This window comes from Phasianus colchicus, chromosome 22 (assembly GCF_987193195.1).
Source record: "Phasianus colchicus chromosome 22, bPhaCol1.hap1.1, whole genome shotgun sequence".
Taxonomy (NCBI): domain Eukaryota; kingdom Metazoa; phylum Chordata; class Aves; order Galliformes; family Phasianidae; genus Phasianus; species Phasianus colchicus.
The window spans coordinates 5,483,337-5,502,918 of NC_143457.1; the positions used below are offsets into that span (position 1 = coordinate 5,483,337).

The 19,582-nt window shown below is 44.7% G+C and overlaps 1 protein-coding gene and 1 long non-coding RNA gene across 3 annotated transcripts in view; one reads left to right on the plus strand and one right to left on the minus strand.

The window, feature by feature from the left end:
* Positions 1 to 165: 165 nt before the first annotated feature.
* On the minus strand, positions 166 to 7,104 carry LOC149915270 (uncharacterized). The gene is made up of 3 exons (XR_016459443.1): positions 3,496 to 7,104; positions 1,113 to 1,244; positions 166 to 536 (listed from the first exon to the last, which is right to left on the minus strand). It is a non-coding gene; the product is annotated as an uncharacterized LOC149915270 (long non-coding RNA).
* Positions 7,105 to 7,229: 125 nt separating this feature from the next.
* The window catches only part of MIB2 (MIB E3 ubiquitin protein ligase 2), a 31,755-nt gene continuing 19,402 nt past the window's right edge, over positions 7,230 to 19,582 (plus strand). The window contains exons 1-4 of one of the 2 annotated variants that reach the window (XM_031613703.2): positions 7,230 to 7,338; positions 7,671 to 7,794; positions 16,378 to 16,728; positions 16,977 to 17,148. In XM_031613703.2, the coding sequence (XP_031469563.1) occupies positions 16,482 to 16,728; positions 16,977 to 17,148 (419 nt within the window). In that variant the 5' untranslated portion in view covers positions 7,230 to 7,338; positions 7,671 to 7,794; positions 16,378 to 16,481. The other variant, XM_031613704.2, reaches the window with a different exon arrangement.

Sequence of the window (19,582 nt, forward strand, 5' to 3'; positions counted from 1 at the left end):
ATCCCTGCTCCCACCCAGGAACAACTCGAACCACCAACTTCTCCCACGTGTTTGCTTTCCCCTCCCCTTCATAAACAAGCCCAAAGCCTGCGTGGTGGGCACTTGTTGCTATCAGGAGGGACACTGACATTAGTTAACAAGGGAAATAGCCTTAAACCTTTTTAAGAGTAGGTTGGCTGGGGCTCTGAGCACCCTGACCTAGCTCTACATGTCCCTGTTCATTGCAGGGAAGTTGGACTAGCTGACCTTTAAACATCCCTTCCAACTCAACTGGTTCTGTGATTCTACATGGGCTGCTCTCTTCTGGCAGAATCCGACCTGTTTTATCCAGGCAGGTGATGATGCTCAGCTGGACAGGGGCAGGAGAGAACAGCCCTCCTGCACAGCACAGCTGTGTGCTGAGCTCAGCTGAAGCCCCCAGGTTTGTAATGAATCTTGCCTGCACCAGCAACCCAGCTGCCAGGTTGGCTCGTCCCTTATCTGAGCTCAGAAGGACGCTTCCTCTGGAGTTCTGCCAAGTTCCATGTTTCAGGCATCTGGAGAATAAGCAAAAATCATTACAATTAATGCTTCAGCAGCAATTCCCATCTAAGAGTCAGGAACAGTTTTACAAATGTTAATCAAAGGAGCTTTGTGGTACTGCTGGGAAATAGCAGAATATCTCCATAATCTGCAGATGGGGATACAGAGGTACAGCATCCTGTAAGGTTATGATTTATCCAAAACAACTATGTTTTTAAGTTATTCTTTTCAAGCATTTTCAGTGGAGTTGATATATCTTTTGAGGCGAATGCCTGCATGAGGGAGAAACAGCCTACAGGAAAGTGGGTGATTTGGATAACAGTCCTCACTTGTATACAGCTTCCAGAATAAAATGCACTTTTTACAAAAGGAATTAACTGAGTATTCTGTATTGAAACACTCAAACACAAAATAGCTGAAGTTTAGTGCTCAGGCCTTTGTGAAAAGCAGAATCCCTCTAACATGATGCTCACTCAACCTATGCCTGCCAGATCATTTGACATGGGACCAGGGATAATCTTGCTGCTGATTCAGGTATCCTTGGTTCAGAACTCCACCCACACTGCACAGCCCCTTGTGCATCAGCCAACCTTCAGTCCAAATGCTCCTCTGCAGAATTCAGGAATGTCCTGTGGGGATGATGGTTGTTTCAGCATCTCCCCAGGCTGTTTGTCAGGAGCTGGAATGTCTTTTGTCTGCATCTTGAGGATTGAGAAGGCAGCCTGGGGAAAGAGGGATTTGAGTCTCAGCTTTGTATCTATTCAGCACATTCTTTTTTTTTTCTTTTCCTTCCATGCTCTCATTAATTACTTCCTCATGTGCTGGTTCCTGCCTGAGAAATGCTGGGGATTCCTGAGGTTTTGACATAGAGGACTCTGGAAAAGGTTAAAATCCTGAATTAGAGAATGCCAATCTGAGAACTTCCATTGATAAAGTCATCCAATCTATCACTTTTAACTATTCTGCCATTGTAAGAAACTCAGTTACAATTTTAGTTCTGTATTTTTGCACCAGATACAGAGCCAGGGAAACTGCAGCCCGGCAGAGAGCAAAAGGGTTTGTTTCTCACTCATGCTCTGTCAGTGTTAGTGCTGTTTGAGCTGTGCAGACTGCTATTGGAGTTCCAGCAGACTGTAAACAGAACACATATCCCCAGCAGCCAGGGCTGAAATCCTTCCTTTTGGTCCTGTTCTTCCACATTATGTATAGAGAGATCTCGGGGCCCATAGCAGCAGTAGCTGTTCTTTGTTCCTCTTGGATGTTTTCTAATTTTCAAGGAAAGCTAAACAACTGAAGGACCCCAGCGAGATCAGGGTTTACCAGTAGATCATCCATCATTTGAGAAGCCAGCTAAGAAGCTCCTTCCTTTCACAAACTGCTACAACACCCCACATTTCTTGAGGTGCACAGCTACTGAGCCTGAGTGTTCTCATGGAAGTGCAGAGGAGAAGCACCCAGAGCTGTGAAAACTGACCACAGGTGACAGCGCTCTTGAAATCCATATCAAAACCTTTTGTGTCTTAGGGATTATCTGATCATCTCCTTTTGCTTCCTCTAATCTGATGATGGCTTTCAAATAATAATCTGAACAAAACAGCACTTCCCATTGGAAAGCTCAGACTGTAGGTACTTGTAAAAAAAAAAAAAATGCCACTTTTTCCCCCTGGAGAGCAAGCCATGAGTATTAACCATCTGTACAGATATTACAGTCCTGGAAAGGTCCATCACTTTAATCAGAGCTTTGGATTTCAGAGCAGGCATCTAATTGGCTGCAGGAGTGTTTTCAACCAGGTTATGTAAATGCTGCCAAGAAGCCTATTGTCTGAAAAAAAATGCCATAAGAAATGTACCTTTGTGCTAGGAGGATACAGAGGGGAGACTTTATTGTTTAGAGACAGCAGTTTCACAGCTGTATTTATAAACCTACCTGTCAAACTGGCAACATCCACAACCCTTTTTATGCAACTAAGCAGTAAACTATAACCTAAATCCTTTATGGGACTTGCAACTGACATCCAGGTAGACACACTTAAAGTATCAGTGCCCAAATATTCGAGGGCACAGGACGAGCAGTTGTCCAGTGTATAAGAAATGAGGGGTACAAACATTTAGCAAATGAGAGCCTTAAATTAAACAGTTCTCAGGAGCAGCCTTCATCTCAGCCTCTCCAACAGTCAGTGGTGGGAAAGCTGAACCATTCCATCCTTCCCGTAACAAGAAGTGACAGCTTCTAATTAGGATTCATTAGAAGGTTCCACAGGGAACCAATGGGGCCATTTCTCATAATGTATTTTTCACATTTTTTGTCTCAGTATGGCATGCTGGCCCAGCTATCTTGGTTATCTTCATCAAGCCTACTTGGAATAAGCTCCTTGAGGCCATGGCCAATCACACCTCAACTCTGGCTTAGTGTATGGAAGAGTTCCACAGCCAACAATCAAGCTGATATTAAACCAGTTACAGAAAGACCTCTAAATATCAGAACTTGTTACCTGTCTGCATCTCCAGCTCTACTTGTCTGACCAACATAAAGGAATCAAAGTACTATTGCCTGTTTCCTCCCTGCACTAATAACAGAGGCCATATTTGGAGATAAAATCTGCACAAGTGCCTGTTAGTCTCATAGATCCTGTGGCTGTACACACAACAGCCCATTTGGCATGCAGGCACTCGGTTCTTGCACGAAAATGCATGTTCTAGCCAGCACTGCCTGCAAGGCCAACCTCAAGAAGCAATTATAATCACATAAGCTCTCATTCTTACGTAACACCAAGTAACAAACCTCATGGAAAGCAGCTCTCCAAGCTCTGTTTGTATGATTTAGAAAAGGGAAAAGCCCCTTTGGTGCATACAAATTCAAGGCCTCTTGACTTCTTGAGATGAAGGACTGTTAATGGTGGGTTCAAAAGAGCACTGCTGAATATCCCAAGGAACACAATATTGGACAGTTAGGATGATACTCAAGCTTTTTACCTCTGAAACCTTCCAGTTTGCGCCCATCTTTCCTTACTCCTTGCTCATCTGCCTGCTCAGATGGTCCTGTAGCAAAGATGTAGTGTCCCTTCTGACAAGTTCCCCAGTGTCTGCACCAGCAATAGGATTTCATGGCTTGGGTTTGCAGACAAGCAAAGCTAATGTCTGCAGTGATCTCTAAACCTGGACCTGCAATGGGCTGCCTGCTTTTGTTAAGGATTGAAAGGGTGTGCTTGCTTTTCATGTGTTTACTTTTAAAAAGTGACAGAACTTTACGAGAGGGTTTAATTCTCCTGCTGGAAATCTGGATATTTCATACAGGGATTGTGTACACAGCATACTAAGTACAGCCAGAGAAGCATAAAAACCTTTTTCCCCTTGCAAGGAGATTCAATGCCAAATATTCATCTACAGCCACGCAGAACTTGATCGCAGGTACACGAATAAGTTGCTCAAGTAATTGCAGAAGCAGGAAAAACGGAAGATTAGCTTCCTTCTCTACTCTGTGGCTGGGAAAAGAAGGCAAAATCTTGATTCATCACTGATGTAATCCCACTGACTTCACTGCAGTCACACTTGGGATCACTTTGGGATATTGAAGGCTGTGTTGATGCTGCAGGATGCTGCACTCCCAAGCTTTCTCATGCATTAGCATTCTGATGTGGTAGAAATTCATGCCGTAATACAGCACTGAGAATCTTAAGATAATAAGGAGGCAAAGCTGCCTGCTGTCACCATTGCTAGCTAATTACAGCAGCATGGACAGACTTCCATTGCAGAATTCCATGTGCCACATTCATCCAGTGTGACAAATAAATGTTAAAAAGAGAAGACATTTTTGATTTTGGAATCCTCTAACTTTAAGGCTAGATTAAGTAACTGAATGACCATCTGCCTGTTTTTATCATGCAGCTTTCCCTCTTGCTTCTAGGTGTGCATCTGCTGAAGTGGGTGGGGTGGAAGTCAGGGAAAGGGCTAACTTTCTTAAGGACCATATCGTGTCCATCAGTTCATAGCAAAAGAATGAAGGAACAATACATTTCTATTGTCTTTCAGCTTATATGGGATTAGAATGCTATGTGCTCCTGGTACTATTTTGCACTTCATTTCTATTTGTGAAAATGACCGTGTAACAGCAACACAGAATCTGGCCCAGATGAGTCTTCATGTTGTCAACAGAAACTAGCAGTGCTGTTCCCAATTTTTGATGGTATTACTCCTTATTTATGGGTAGAATAGTCCAACACACACAGCACTAATATTTAATGTATGAATCAAAGTAAGCGTGTCCTCTTCTGAACCAAAGAGGCAGCTTTCACCTTCCCTAGACATTCTTTTTAAACAAACGAATGCAGACAAGTTCCACAGTGTGCTGGGAACCCTTCCAATCAGTTTTTCAAATACCCACTGCAAAATGTTAAAAACAATATCACTGCCTTGGTCTTACTTGCCTGAATAATTTATTTAATGGTCACAGGCCAATTATACTACATTACTGTTAATTACGCTATTTTAAAGATGGAAAATCTCCACCAAATTCAAGAGTTATCAGATTTACACCCCTGTATGTCACACAAAGCTGGACTCATGCTTTGCCTATTATTTATCAGTTGCCTTATTTGCCCTTAGGTTTATTGGATACAGATGGCATCCCAGGATAGACACAGACCTTTTAACATACACATCTATTAGCTTTGAAAAGACTCTTGGTTTATTTTAAATCTCTTGTTGTTTAGACTAGTTCCCAAAAGGCCAAGGCTCAGGATTAAAGGAAATCATTCAGTTCTTAGAATCTCAAAGATTCAAACCCTGAAGTCTGTACTGACCTGAAGTCATACTTTCTCCAGTAAGAAACGTGGTTTAAAAAAATCAGGATCGCTGTTTTTCAGTGCTAAAAGTTGTTGGCAAGGAACAAAAAGGGATTCCCCTTGGGTGTGGATTCTATTAGGCTGTGCTTCCATTTGCTTCAGAGGAGAGACCTAGATGTGGAATTGGACTTCCTCAGAGTTAATTCCCAAAGCTGAGTGTTGGATGTAGGTCACTTTCTGGCTTGTGCTGAGACTCAGCTGAGTTTGAAATACTGCAGTTCTCACTAAAGAGTGGAAGCCTCACATATCCTTTTTGTTCTATCCAGGTCATTGCTTCTGAAGGCATTACCACAAGGCGTAATCATAACCTCAGCACAGATCTGTAATACGTGAATCAAGGAAAGGTGCCATTTCCAGGCTTTGCTTTTAAGGAGATAATTCTCTGAGCCAATCTTTCTGCATGCAAATTCAGATATTAAGCATACAAAATAGGCAGAACATAGCTACTGAGGAAAGCATCCTATATATGACCTGAAGACACATCTTGCACAGCCTGTTTTCCCCCCAGCAGCATATATTTTGTTCCAAAATCCTATTCAATCACCTTTAGAAAACATCTCTAGATTTCTGCTGCTGGAATTGCCATCATGCGGGCAAGGCATGGCCCAAGACTCACATCACAGGCTCACATGCAAGTCAGCGAGCTGCAAAACGTTAAGAGGAGTTCTTTCCTAATAAAGGCTCGTTAACAGGGCTGAATCCATGCAGCTTGGCTGGCCCTGCATGCCTGTTAGGCGAGGTGCCTGGGGCAGAAGCCTGCAGCCTCCGACTCTTTCAGTGTAACAGCGGCATCCAGTGGGCAAAAAGAGATTCCCTGTAACACGATTGGAAAACGCGGACATGGCAGGAGGAGGGGTTTCTCTCCAGCATCCAGAGCTACTTCTCCTTCTCTGAATGAGACTTCCAGAGGGCAGAACTGCTCATAGATCGTGCTGCAAGCGACCAGTAGCTCACACTACTTGGAATTACAGAAAAACTACACTTTTCTGCGGGAAAATAGAAAATAACAAAACAAAGACACAGTGCAAAGCCTTCTGGCACGGGAAGGTGCTATTTGACAACAAGTTCAATTAAAGTCTGTCAGGTTTTATCCACTCTTTTTCACCTTTGCACTGTCACGGCCATCCCAGCGTAGATGTTTTAGTGGCCCAGCCAACGCTGCTTTTACACAGCACAGGGGACAAAAGGCATCGTGGAGCTCTCTTTGGTTTTTACCAAACGTCCACGAGAAGTTTGGCTTTGGGCAGGTCTTTATAACGGCAGCAGCTGGGATGCTGTGGATTTTCTCTCAGATTTTTGGTCTTTTTGGTCTTTATAAGCTCTAAGCAGTGCCTGTTGTGCAGAGCCCTTTGGAGCTGCGGGGCTCTGGGTAGCATTCTTCACAGGTGAGCAGGAAAAGGAATGGTGCTTTATGGTCATGCTGCCCTATTCCTGAGCGCACACCGTTATGAACAAACTGATGAGTGTCAGTGTAAGAGAGCATTCTGCTCCAGGATCAGGAGATCCTGCAGGAAAAGCCATTCTTGCAGCTCCTGAGCACCTGCAGAGCCAATGGCACACCAATGGTGACGCGAGTCCCTACATCACCCTTAAAACGAGCAAACTCACTCTAAAATCTAACATTCAATCGTTTAAAAAAACGCAGCTTGGAGCAAACGCTGACATCCACCACAAGGCAAAGCGCGTTCCCGCCTCGCGCAGTTCACCTCAGGCGAGGCGTTGGCGCGCACCCCGAGGCTTGGCGGGCCCGGCCCATGCCGCGGGGCTCCGCGCGCGCTGCCTGACGGGATTTGTAGTCAGCGGCGCCTCCCCGGCGCGGAGCAGCGCGCTCGGAGAACTACATATCCCAGCGTGCCCCGCGGCTGTCAGCGCGGCGGGAGAGGCCTGGGCGGGGCGCGCTGGCGGCCCCGGGGGAGCGGGGTCGAAGGGAGCCGTCGCTGCAGCACCCGCGGGGCCGGCCCGGCTCTTCGGCCCGGTAAGAGGAGCACCGGGACGGAGCTGCCAGGCTCGCGAGGAGTTCCCTCGGCCGCTCCGTCTCTGGGCTTCGGGTTACCTCAGCGAGGTGTGCGGCCACCTCGCGGCCTGGGCGGCGCCGCGGCCCTGAGGAGCGGCGGAGGGGCTGTGCCGGGTCCGGGGGCTGCGGGCGCCTGGCTTGGGGAGCGGAGCGCCGTGAGGCTGCCGGGGAGGCCTGCGGCCCTGTGAGTGTGCTGTGGGTGCCGCGGTTGTGGGGCTGGAGTCGGTGCCCATCCCGGGCTGCCCTCTGCCTGCGCTGCTGCCGCCTGAGCTCCCGTTTTCTTCTCTCCCCAGGCCGGCGGAGCGTCCAGCTCCTGCGCCGAGGATGAATACGGGAAGGACACAAACGCGGCCGTCGATTAAGGACAGCGGCTGTCTGAAGGGCTCTCCGGATTTTGCTCTTTCTCCTCTCTGCCAGGTCTGCCCGTTTATTTTTTTCCTTTTTCTTGCAGTCGGTCTTGAGGGGTTGGTCAGCTCTCAGTAACTGCTTTTCTTTCTGCTGCGTTCAGCTATGGCTAAGCCTGTTGTAGGATGTCTCTGCTTGCTCCTGCTGATTTTCTGCTGCTTTTCCTCTGGGTGACCAGTCCTGGCGGCCCCACAGGCTGTGAACGTGGCTGTTCCCTGCTCTGAAGCAGGTTCTGCAGTCATGTCCTCACTTGCTACAGAGAAAACTGACTGAAACGTTGCAACTGATTCCTGCTGGGCATTTTCTATCACTGGGGCATATGTTGTGTTATGAATATAACTCAGAACTGAAGCACGTGTGGCTTTTTTTTACTATTTTTTTTAACTCCCTGCATGTTTTTATGGTATTTGCAATATTTTTTGAGCTGACAAAGAGCAGTGACAGAAGAGGACAAACTTAAGGAGATGCTTCAGCTGTATTGCAAGCAGTGTGCGCATTTGGTCTGATTTTCTTGCTGACACTCAACTCTAGAACTTGCTTTCTTGAGTACGAATTAAATGAGGGCCTCATTTACTTTAAATAATGCACATCTGTGTCATATTGATTGCAGAAATCTAAAAAAGAAAGCTTCAATAGCCTTGGCAGAGTTAGCTAGCTGCATGCCTTTATGGGATTTGCTTTGTGCTCTGAGTTATAGCTGTCTGCTTTTGTGTCTAGTGCAGCTAACTCCTACTGGGCCAATGATGTTTCCCTTGATGAGGTTCTTCCTGAAGGTGGCCAATTAATATGGCAGTAGATGGCGTATCAGGTGACCCCCATCGTAGTCCCATAGCTCCTGTTGTTGTGATTGGTATTTGGGAGTGTAAAGGAACTGCTCTGCCTATTTTATTGTTTTGATTCTTATCAAAATTACAGCTCCATTAGCACTGGAGAGCTCTTCTGCTGCAGAAGGGGCTGGGTGTGTGTTTGTACTTCAGTCAGGTAAATAACTGAGGCTGGAATGGGGAGGGAAAGGCATGTATCTGCTCAAAAGTGGGCAGATTCAGTTCCTTGGGAAACTTAGAGAATTTAAATGTTTCTGTTCCCTCTGTAATGAGAGCTGTAGTTTTGTTTGAAATTTCCCAAAATAGGGAGTGAGTCTCCTAGCATTTAGACCAGCTGTACGTGGGAAGAAGCAGCAGTGGAGTTGTATCTGTGCTATCAGGACAGTAAATAGCTAGATCTTGGACCTTGATCCACATTCTTTCTTGTTTTCTTTTTTTCTTTTTTTTAATTTTTTTTTTTTTGCTTATGTGACTAATGTGGGCCAGATTCTGAAGAACAGAATGAGGATATATGTTCTATTGGCTCTGTCACCAATTCCATCCATAACCGTGGCTCCAATTTCCATCTGTAAAGCTATCCAGAGCTGAAAGATAACATCTGTGCTCCTAAAATGTGCAGAATTGTAAGAGAATTGGTGTATGTACTGACCCGCAAACCTTTATTGAGTACCAGGAAGGAAAGTAACAGCTTACTAGTCAATTCGTTCTGCTCCTACGCAGCTGATGTCTCTCTAGCCAAAGGCATGTCAGGATAGATTAGTCTTAAACCTTTTGATCTGCTTCCAGTGCACAGAAAGGGCGAGTTCTAGGCTGGAAAATGGCAGGAGTGCAATGTTGACTGTTCTAAAAGCCTGGAGGGGAATCTGGAGGTTGGTAGGATGAGATATCAAGGCTCAGCAGAGGTTCAGATGGTTTTATGCTGCAGCTTGCTCTATGCAGGAAGGTTCTTTTCATTTGAAGATGTTGGAGGAAGTTTTGTTCTTAGGTGGTTTGTGATCCTGGTGAATCACCACTGAGGGTACCTGAATCTAAAAAACCTACAAATAACCATATCATAGAATCATAACAATGTGTTTTCTCCAAGTCACTGCTCAGCCCACTGTTCAGCTCCATCAACTTGATCTCAGTGTTTCCTCCTCCTCTTGATTCTTACTCATGCAGTAATGTTGGTGTTCTGGTTGTTAATGACTTTTTAGGGAGAACAACTGCCATTCTGGATGGACAAGGCAATTGTGTAAGAAGATGAGAGGACTGTGAATTTTTAAGTTATTGAATCCTTGTTTTCATGGTAAAATAGGATTTGGAAGCTGGTGTGAAGGACATACAAACCCACCTGCAGATGAGGGCTCAGCACCACCAGCTCTGGGCCAGATACTCTTGCCTCTGAGAAATATATCAGACCAATGACTAAGTAAGAGCACGAACAAGATTGGAAGAAAGGAGAGATTTCTGGACTTTGGGATGTGTTTCTGTGTGGTTCTGCATCTTGAGGTGATTGAAAATAGGGCTGGGAGGGAGTTTCATGAGGTGACTGAGCCCATGCTTTGCTACAAGGCACGGTTAGCTACATCTGAGCCATTCCTAATAGACAAGTTGAGCTTGTTCTTTAAGAAGCAGAGATTTTTCAGTTTCCCTGGATGAGTTGGATTTGGTTTTATGAAATATGCTATTGAGGAAAAAGTAGATTTTGCTCGGCTACTGAGCTTTTCAAGGCTTTAGGCAGCAATCTGCAAGCTGTCAGGTCCAATTAAAGCAAATGGCTGGAGCTGATATGTTTTTCTCCCTCCTGGAGAGAGCACAGTTCATCAAAAGCCAGAAGGAAATTTCATCTGGCTCATGAGCAATTATCTTATGGGATGTAATAAGAGATGCACTAGATGCCCAGTGTGAACTTTCACTTATAATCACTCTTAATTCTCCAATGAGCAGATGAGCACTGATCCCACCAATTTGAAGCCTGAAGTTTTTGTGCTCAGTGGAGGGAAATTGTTTTGTAGAATTTGGCTGATGGTGACACATAGCTCTGAAAGTCAGGCACGCCTGACTTGATGAAAGGTCTTCCACCTCTCTGTGGTACATACTGCAGCATCTATTGTGGGAAGCTTGTGACAGCTGTTGATTTTTGGTTGACCTGTGGTGTCTCCTGGAGATTCTTTTCTCATTTGTAGGGGCTAAAGTAATTATTGACCTACTTGCAACTCTGTATTCCATCAGTGTAGTGTGTTAGTCAACACTGAGCTGATTCATTAAAAATACTGTTGTATTTCTGCAGCTGGTGATAGGTAGTGTGGCTTACACTGTCATTTTCTTTTTCACTCATTATTTCACGCTAAGGAAATTGGGTCTTCTTGGATTGATGAGTGCTTGGTTTTCAAGGCAAGAAGTCAAGCTTCTTAGAAGGATTTGCACAAAATTACTGTTATTGAACAAAACATTAACAAAGCTGCTGCTGCTTTTAAGCCAGTATCCTTTATCAGGCTGGAAGAATAAATAATAAATTGGCATGATGACCACAGGGAGCATTGCTCTTACAGCATGAAAGGAAAGGCAACGTTCTCATCTCACCATAACAGCTCAGTGCTAGAATACAATCAGTATGAGCTGAATGCAAAGTTCAGCTTAGACAGAAGGGATCACCAGGCTGATGTCTGTAAAGGACAAGTGTGGATTGCAGAGGTGAAATGCAGTCAGTGGGACTGTCCTTAAGCAAGTGCCTAGCAAGTTATTTTTAGTGTTTCCTCACCCCGTGTCCCAGTATTTCAGGATGCATGCTTGCTCTTCCACAAAACAATTACAGTGAAGTTGAAATGACAAGATGTTAATCCCTGAGCAAAGGCATATTAATGACCTGCTTTGTTCTGTTTATGTAATACAGTTAAATATACTTTGAGAACAGGTATGGGGTATGGAAATGGTTCAACCTCACTCAGGTTTTTTCATGGTTGATAGGTTTTAAAAAGCAGCTACCCTATTTTTAATTTTTCTTTCTGCTGAGAATAGTCTTTCAGTAAGGATGGCTTCATTTAGCTGATAGTGATACTTTACCCACGGAAGCATCATCTGTTCTTCTCTTCTGCTCTGTGCCAGCAATGCCATTTTGCAAAACTTAGATTAAACAGCAATCCTGTCAGCACAAGGAAGAATATCCCTATCTGTGGTGAGCTGTGAAATGAAATGTCGTCGAGGCCTCGTGGCTTAGCAGCGCAATATTAAACTGTGTACTTCAGCCAGTTCTGCAAACCCTTTTGGTGGGCTAAGGAGGAATTTCATGAATTTTGTCTAATTCCTGCTGGTTAAACTTGCTATGTAGCAGCTGAGATGGTGCCACGGTTCTAATCCAGAAGATCTGGTAGTGCTGGGACAGCTCCCAGCTTGTGTCTCCTGAGCTGTGGTCAGGCACTGTGATATTTCTTGGCTCTCTCTGCCCTCTTTGTCTGAGCCACTGAAGATCTGCTTGGAAACTGCCTTCTCAAAGTGGGGCTGCATTACACTTCAATAACAGATACAGAGTAGTGTTGGGTGAGAGAGATGCAGTGTTCACTGCCTTCACCTCCAGCATTGCCTCTGTTGCCTTAAGCTTTCTTTCATCTCCCAGGATATAAACAAAGCCAAATCCTTTGCAAACTGTATTTCAATTGGAGTGTGCTCGCTGTCTTGGCCATCTGTTCACTGCCCTTACCAGTAGGGCTTGAAAAGTAAAAGAACCACTCTGTTACAGTGCAGGGAATAATATGCCTGGTGCTTGCTGTTTGTTCCTGGTAAGATGACTGTGGTTTCAGCCTGTTCCATTGAAATTTTACTGAGGTACCAATTCATGCTAGAGCGTGGTTGTTCCAAGATCAGCCTTTAGCAAAATTAAGCCCAATCAGATGGCTGTTTAAAAGAGAAGCATTGCTATCAGGATTGAACCCATCCCTGTTTTTCTTTGGTCTGGTATCACTGACATTTTTTCATGACTTGGAAGTGGTTGGCTTTGATCTACTAAACCTTTTCTCTGATCTGCAAAATGTGCTTCCTGTAAACAGGGCAGTTCAACTCCTGCTTGCCTAATTTTGCAGCTCTGTCCCATCCTTCATTCTCAGTGGATAAACAAGACCTGATCTGACAGTGCTGCTCTTTGTGTGAGCATGAGCTGTGGAATGAGATCTGGAAAACAATAAACAATGAAATGAGTCTAGCTGTGTGCTTTTCCACATCAAGAAGTGGGACTGCTGCTGTGTTACAGCCCAGTGTTTGTAAATTCATAAGGCATTGTAACAGCTATTCTGAAAGGAAAACATCTTTCTAATGTGTTACAATTTAGTATTAGCCCTATACCAGAAATACATTTGAGGGTTATTAGGGTTTTATGTGACCCCGTCAGCAGTAGTATGGAAGCTGGTTGGAAACAAGAGACTGTCTGAGCTGAGATGGTAAATGTGGTTCTGAAGAAATGGGAGAGAATTAGAACATATATTTCCATATGGGGCTCAGTGTGAACGGGCTGTATAAGAGCAGAACTTCAGAGAAGGTAAAAAGAGAAGACCCAAAGAGTGATTTGCAAGTGATAGAGCTGGGTATTGAACTGGTGTGAATCGAGGTTGTGTCAAATGAAATACCCTGGAAGAATCTAAAGTCTCTGGCCAGAGATGGGAGCTGGAGAGCAGGGAGGTGAGGAGCTGGGGGCCAGGGCAGTCCTTGCACAATGCAGCACACCTGGGGCACTGCCACAACTGCAGCAATGGGGCTGATGGCTCTTGGCCTCACCTGGGAGCTGGGAGGAGATGAAAGCTGTGAGGTGTTGTGTGTGTCCTGCTAAGTCAAAGTGCTCATTCCCACGGTGTTGGAAATAGATCCTTCTGGGCCTGGCCTGCGTACTGTTGTTCTTGCATAGAATCCCACTGAAATGACTGAAGTTACAATGTGCATCTCCTGGAGCCCTGTTGCTGAGTTGTCTCCTGAAGAATGGTCAGCACCATTTTGATTACTTGCTTGTGCTGCAGTACAGTTACCTGGGATTGCTGCTGATGCAGGCGATGTTGGTGATGTGCTCTGTTCCTGGCTGTCTCTATGACATGTCTGTAAACATTTGATGAGGTTTGCCCAGACTGCACTGAGATCGTGAAGGATAAAGCAAGTGACTTTTGTCTTGATGTCTCAAAAATAACTGCAAGCCGTTGAGATCTGTCATGTGAATAGCATCTTTTTTCCTGAGAGATATGAGTTGAGGACCAAAAAGCAAAACACAAACCAGCACATTTGCTAATAAAACTCCCAGCTGGAATCTTCTTGGGACATTTTTGTTCTGCCCATTAAGGCCTTATGAGCACCGACCCAAAAGGGTCGTTGTCCTTTCAGTGCTCTGTAAATGTTTACATTTCTTTTTGCATTTCTTTCTGATTGCTGCCACTTGCAGCTATTGATTGTTATGGCTCTGTTACACTTGTAATCATTTCAATGCTTTCTGATGCTTTCCAGTGGAGCAGTCTCATCAGAATTAACTCATTGTGCTGCTGAGGCTCCTTCTGCCTGCTCTGTTTTTCAGAAAGTGAAAGGCCATGGAGACAGCTGAGACATAAGTTCATTTCCAGTTGCTGCAAGCCAATTTGATAAACTCGAGCCCATAGTTAGTGGTTTTTGTTGCTGCTGTTTCATTCTTCTATGAGAATGGAACTCAGGGCTGGGTTATGGGCCTCAAAGCAGGATGTAAAACTCCTTGGATCCGCTTCTAATTAAAATAAGCTTCTTTACCCACCTCTTAGTTGTGCTGAGGATGCAAAAGCTTAAGTTTTCTTACACGTTGCATGATAAAAGGTTATGGGGAGGAGTGGGTCTTTGGCTACGTGGCACTGCCATGAGTGCAGTGCAAACACACGAGGTACTGAGCAAACAGACAGTGAGCTTTGGGTGGTGTAGATGTGCCTGGTTTTGTCAGGCAGAGGACAGAGTGTTTTCTCCTCCTGATTATGTTATTTTATTTTATGGTATTTGATGTCCCTGACTGGGAATTTGTGGAGGAAACCTCGGCTGCTGCAGCAGCTGCCCAGGCCCCTGGGGTTCACCAAGGGGAGGATTTCACCCTCAACTGCTGAGCTCTGTGCCTGCTGTTCCCACGTACCATTGGAGGAATCATTTGGATGAAATAGGAATGTTTGTCATTTTTTTTTAACCTTTTTTGTTTATCTCTGATCTGAAGGAAGAAGAGATGGTACAAATCTCATGAGGCTTTAGCTTCATAAAAGTGATGAATGCTGGTGTGCTACAAACTCAGCAATATTGCATCCACCTCCACAAAGGGATTGGAGATGAAAGTGCTGCCTGAGGCGTCTGTTTGTAATGATTAGAACTGAAGATGCCATGAAGTTCACAAGGACATCTGCTTTTGGTGCTGCTTGCGTGAGAGGTGTTGGGATGTCACAGCGATGTGCAGCAGAAAAAGCCTGAAGCTAGAGAGATGCTATGGCTGAACAGAAATCAGGCTCTCTGCATGTTAGAAACTCGATTTTGCATCAAATTACTCCTCCATACATTTAGAAGGGGATGTTTGGCTGGAGGAAGAGTTTATTTTTAGGCCTCAGTGGTTTCACTTGCTTTATTGGTAGGCGGTAGTGTTAACTGCATGTCACATGGCACAGGGCTGCAGCTGCATCTGAGTACATGTCCTACCAGCTCATCAGCTGCTCTGTCAGCCTGGGCTGAGCTGTCTCTGTGCTGTGGCACTTGCTGGGATTGGCTGCATGTTTGGAAGTGGCAAAATTTGGCCCTTGGCACTCTGTGGTGCTGTTGCTTGCGAGTTTTGGTTTTGTGGTTTGCTTTTTTTCATATTTCAGGAAATTGGGTTGTTAAAGATATCTTTGGGCATCCCTGGGTCTCCCTCTTGAGCTAAAAGATTGCTAGAGCAGAAGTCTGAGCAGAGTTCTGGCCCTCAATATTGAAGGCTGTATTCTTCTGTCTTGCTCTAGTAAAGAGATCTGTGAACCTATAAACTGGGCTTTGACAACCAATTTGATTGAATTCAAAGTTGTGGATGTGCTGCATCCGTGTGCTGTTCACCTCATTTGCTGATTGTCATGGCAACAGTAGGAAAGGCTGTCCCAAGCTGCTACTGATCCCAGTCTGCAGTGCTGATAGCACATCTGCTGCCCCTTCTTGTTCCTGCTATAGCTAGCACTGATAAATGGCAGCAGAGGTGCTCATACCCCTCACACCCAGTGCTCTGCAATGAATCTTTGGGTTTTTTATGCAGATGTCTCTGTGCCTGAGTGGTCTGGTTAGTTTGCACATCCTTCCCACGTGTGTTAAAGCTGTGAGGGTGCCTGTTTAAAAAAAATACAGGTTTTTCTATTCAGCAGAGCAGACCTGGCCTGGTCGTTCTGGGGGGGAAAAAACATAATTTCTTGCATTTATTGAATTATTTTGGTGGGGTTGGTATTAAATTTACCCAGTGCTATGAAGAAGCATGACTTCTGATTTGCTCACCATGTGCAGTTGTCACTTTAAAATCACCAGCTAAACTACAGTTAATATAAATGGGAGGTAGTCAGATGTCTCAGTAATGTCATTTCTTTACTCTGCGTTTCTTTTGATGGTGATTACAGCAGAGTGGGGTGAATACTTCAAGGTGGAATTTGAGTTCTTTGCATTTAGGAAGTGGAAAACTCCTGGCCCTGTTAATTGAACGTGAGTTTGTGTACCGAGGGTAAGACGTGGAATAGCATCTGCTTGCCTTGCTACAAAAGTTGTTGCTGTGATGTACTGGATGATGTCACTTAATTTTATGTTGTCTTTGTAGGTGTGCTAAAAATGCAGCAGAGGATGCTGGGTGCATTGCTGTTGATGCTGTCCATCTCCAAGGCCCCCTCCATGAAGGAGTTCTGAAGGTTGTTGTGCAGAGCGATGGACTTGGACCCCTATGCCAGCATGCAGGTTGGGATGCGGGTAGTTCGTGGAGTGGACTGGAAGTGGGGCAGCCAGGACAGCGGTGAAGGGAATGTTGGGACTGTGGTTGAGATCGGTCGGACAGGCAGCCCAACCACCCCGGATAAGACTGTGGTCGTGCAGTGGGATCAAGGCAACAGAACCAACTATCGGACTGGATTTCAAGGAGCTTACGACCTTCTTCTGTATGATAACGCACAAATAGGTAAGTGTGGCATGGAAACGGAGCACAAACTCTAGTGCTGTAAAGCCACCTGTAGCAGATGTGACACTTGCCTTGTGCTAGCTGGCACGTGAGATTTTTGCCACTGTTTGTGGACTGATGTTAAGCAGCAGTGAAATACAGAGGTTTTTTTTCCCCTTAAAATGTGCTCCTATGATTCTAACAGCCTTGTCAGCCTGGTTTCCCTGAAGTTCATGTTGAGTTATATTCCTTTATTTTTGTTCTGCTAGGTGTCCGTCATCCCAACATCATCTGTGACTGCTGCAAGAAGCATGGCATACGAGGGATGCGCTGGAAGTGCAAGATGTGCTTTGACTATGACCTGTGCACACAGTGTTACATGAACAACAAGCACGATCTGTCGCATGCCTTCGAGCGCTATGAGACAGCGCATTCCCAGCCGTAAGTGATGCTTGTAGGGGAAGGCCCACTAACTGGGTGGTGCTGCTGTCTCAGGAGATAGTCTCTGAGCTTTAAGGCTTGTGTTTATCCACCAGATTAGGATGTTTCCTGAGCTTGTGTTAATATCACAATCCAGACAGATCCTATTGTGAAATGAGCGTCATGATTTCCACTGTGTGGGTTTAGTGGAAATATAAATATATTTTTTACTCTCAGTATTATAGCTAACTCTAGGTAGTTGCACAGGGGTATCCATTTGCTTCTGCTGTTTGAGTTCTAGACTCAAGAAAATCTGTGAGGTGCTGCAACTTTGGGCTGAACAATGCTTAGGGATGAACACCTCAGAATACTATTTTAATTTCTTTTAATATTTCTTTTTTAGAGAGGGAAATCGCTGGGCAAGATTGCTAGGTGATTTTCTTCTCAGAACTCATATCCTTTGCTGAAATTATTTCTTTTTCTAAGGAACTTGGATAGCAATAGATGTAAATAAGCCTTGAAAAGAAAATTTTTTAAACCTTATCCAGGATGCTGTTTAGATTAGGTAGTGCACTGCTTGCTGTCAATGTGAGAAGAGAGTGTGGAAGGCTGCCAGTAAACTCTCCAGACCTAGTATTGTCCTGTGTGACTTGTCTGACTTTGCCAATACACTGCAGCACCACTCTGGAAGATTGCCTGCAAAACATCTAAGCGCTGCTGGGCTCTCTGGAGGTAGTTTTTCACTAAAACATTACTATATGTTAGCAGGAACTATCAGGCAGCTAATAAAAATAATTAAGAAAACAATCCCCAAAGCTACAAAACACATGGGGGACGCAGTGTGAGCCTGTCAGATGCCAGAGTGGTTTCTGGGAGACTTGGTGAAGGGGAGAGCAAAAAGCAGAGGAGGGTGTAACTGTGTTAGGTGACATCTTTCCTGCTGTTGTAAGTGGCAGGTGTTGAGTGTAGCTGTGCTGGGGGACAGAGAAATGAGAAATCCATAATGAGGAAGCTTCCATTTATGGAAAGCTGCAGTTTCAAAGATGAATGAAAGGTGCAGGTTGTTATTCTTGGCAGTCACTAAGCTTTTGGAGAAACTGTTTGGGCAGAAGTGCTCTTTGTTACACGTATTTGACTGAGCTGGTGGAACACTGCGCTATAACTGCAATGCGTGTGGGCTTTGTGCAGAAGCTTTCATGCAGGGAGCTCCTCCTAAACCAGTTTTATTCAGAAATTACTCTGTGTGGAAGCAGGAAGGAGGAACACCTTTGGTTTAATGCAAATATAATTCTGTGATTTGTTGGTCTGGTGTTCATAGATTGCATTAGGAATCAAATGTTCTGATTTAAAAAATATGTATATACATGAAACGATCAGCAGTGCTAGTAGGGAAGATCACACTTGAGCAATGCTGTGAGGTCTGAGCTGCAAAGACACGTTGCTCTAGGCAATGCAGCATCTTTTTCGAAGAACAAAAATTGCTTGCTTATGAATCACTGAGGCCTTAGTGTTGTGAAGAGACTATCGCTTAGATCATTCATCTCCATTTGTTTTTTTTTTGCTCAATAAAGTAGAAGTGAGAACCTTTGGCAGCTCCCCAAGGACTAAAAAAAAAAAAAAGCTGCATATTTAAAAGTAAGGTAATGCTGTATGGATTTGGCTTTTCTTGTGCTGTTCAGTTGTTAGAATGGCTCTGAAATACAGCATTGAGATCTCTTATAGATCTCGTGGCCCTCACCTCCTCTCTCCAGCAGAAAATGGCAATCTTGTGGTTACTGAAATGAGGACATGAACAGCCTCAAGCACAGTTCTTTGTGCTTTCAAGACTTGGACGAAGTGCTGTGCAGAGACCATGAGAGCATTATTTAGTAAGAAAGCTTATGTGAATGGGGTGGGACATCCCAGCAGATCTGATAGAGTCCCATAATGATGGGTCTGCTTACAGATGTCTCCCTGTACTTAATGATTGTATCCCCAGTTGACTATCCTGTTAAGCCTTATGGAGTGCAGCTGTGTTCCAGAGCTTTCACATCCACTGTCCTTTTAACCAAAGATCAAGAGCTGGGACTTGGCAGGTTCTCCCTGGTCTCATCCCTTTGTGAAGTGATGGACTACCGCCATGGATCCAGTGTTGTAACAGCTCCCGTTGCTCATCTGTTGTCATAGGAAGGCAAGAACTCTGTCAGAACAGCTGCAGAGATGACAGTGTGATGGCCTTGTGCACTGAGCTGCTGCCACCTGCACTGTCATTGCCATCCCTACCACATGACACCTGTGCAGCTAAACATAGGCATGACCAACAAGTACCTGTTTGTAGCAGCTCACTAATCCTAGGATTTTAAGAGGCCTTAAGTCCAGACAGATGCTGCAGAGCATTGCCAATCGGTTTTCTGAAGAGGTTTTGAAAACACCTTTACCTGAAAGCTATTTTGGGTCTTAAATGACCTACTTTGAA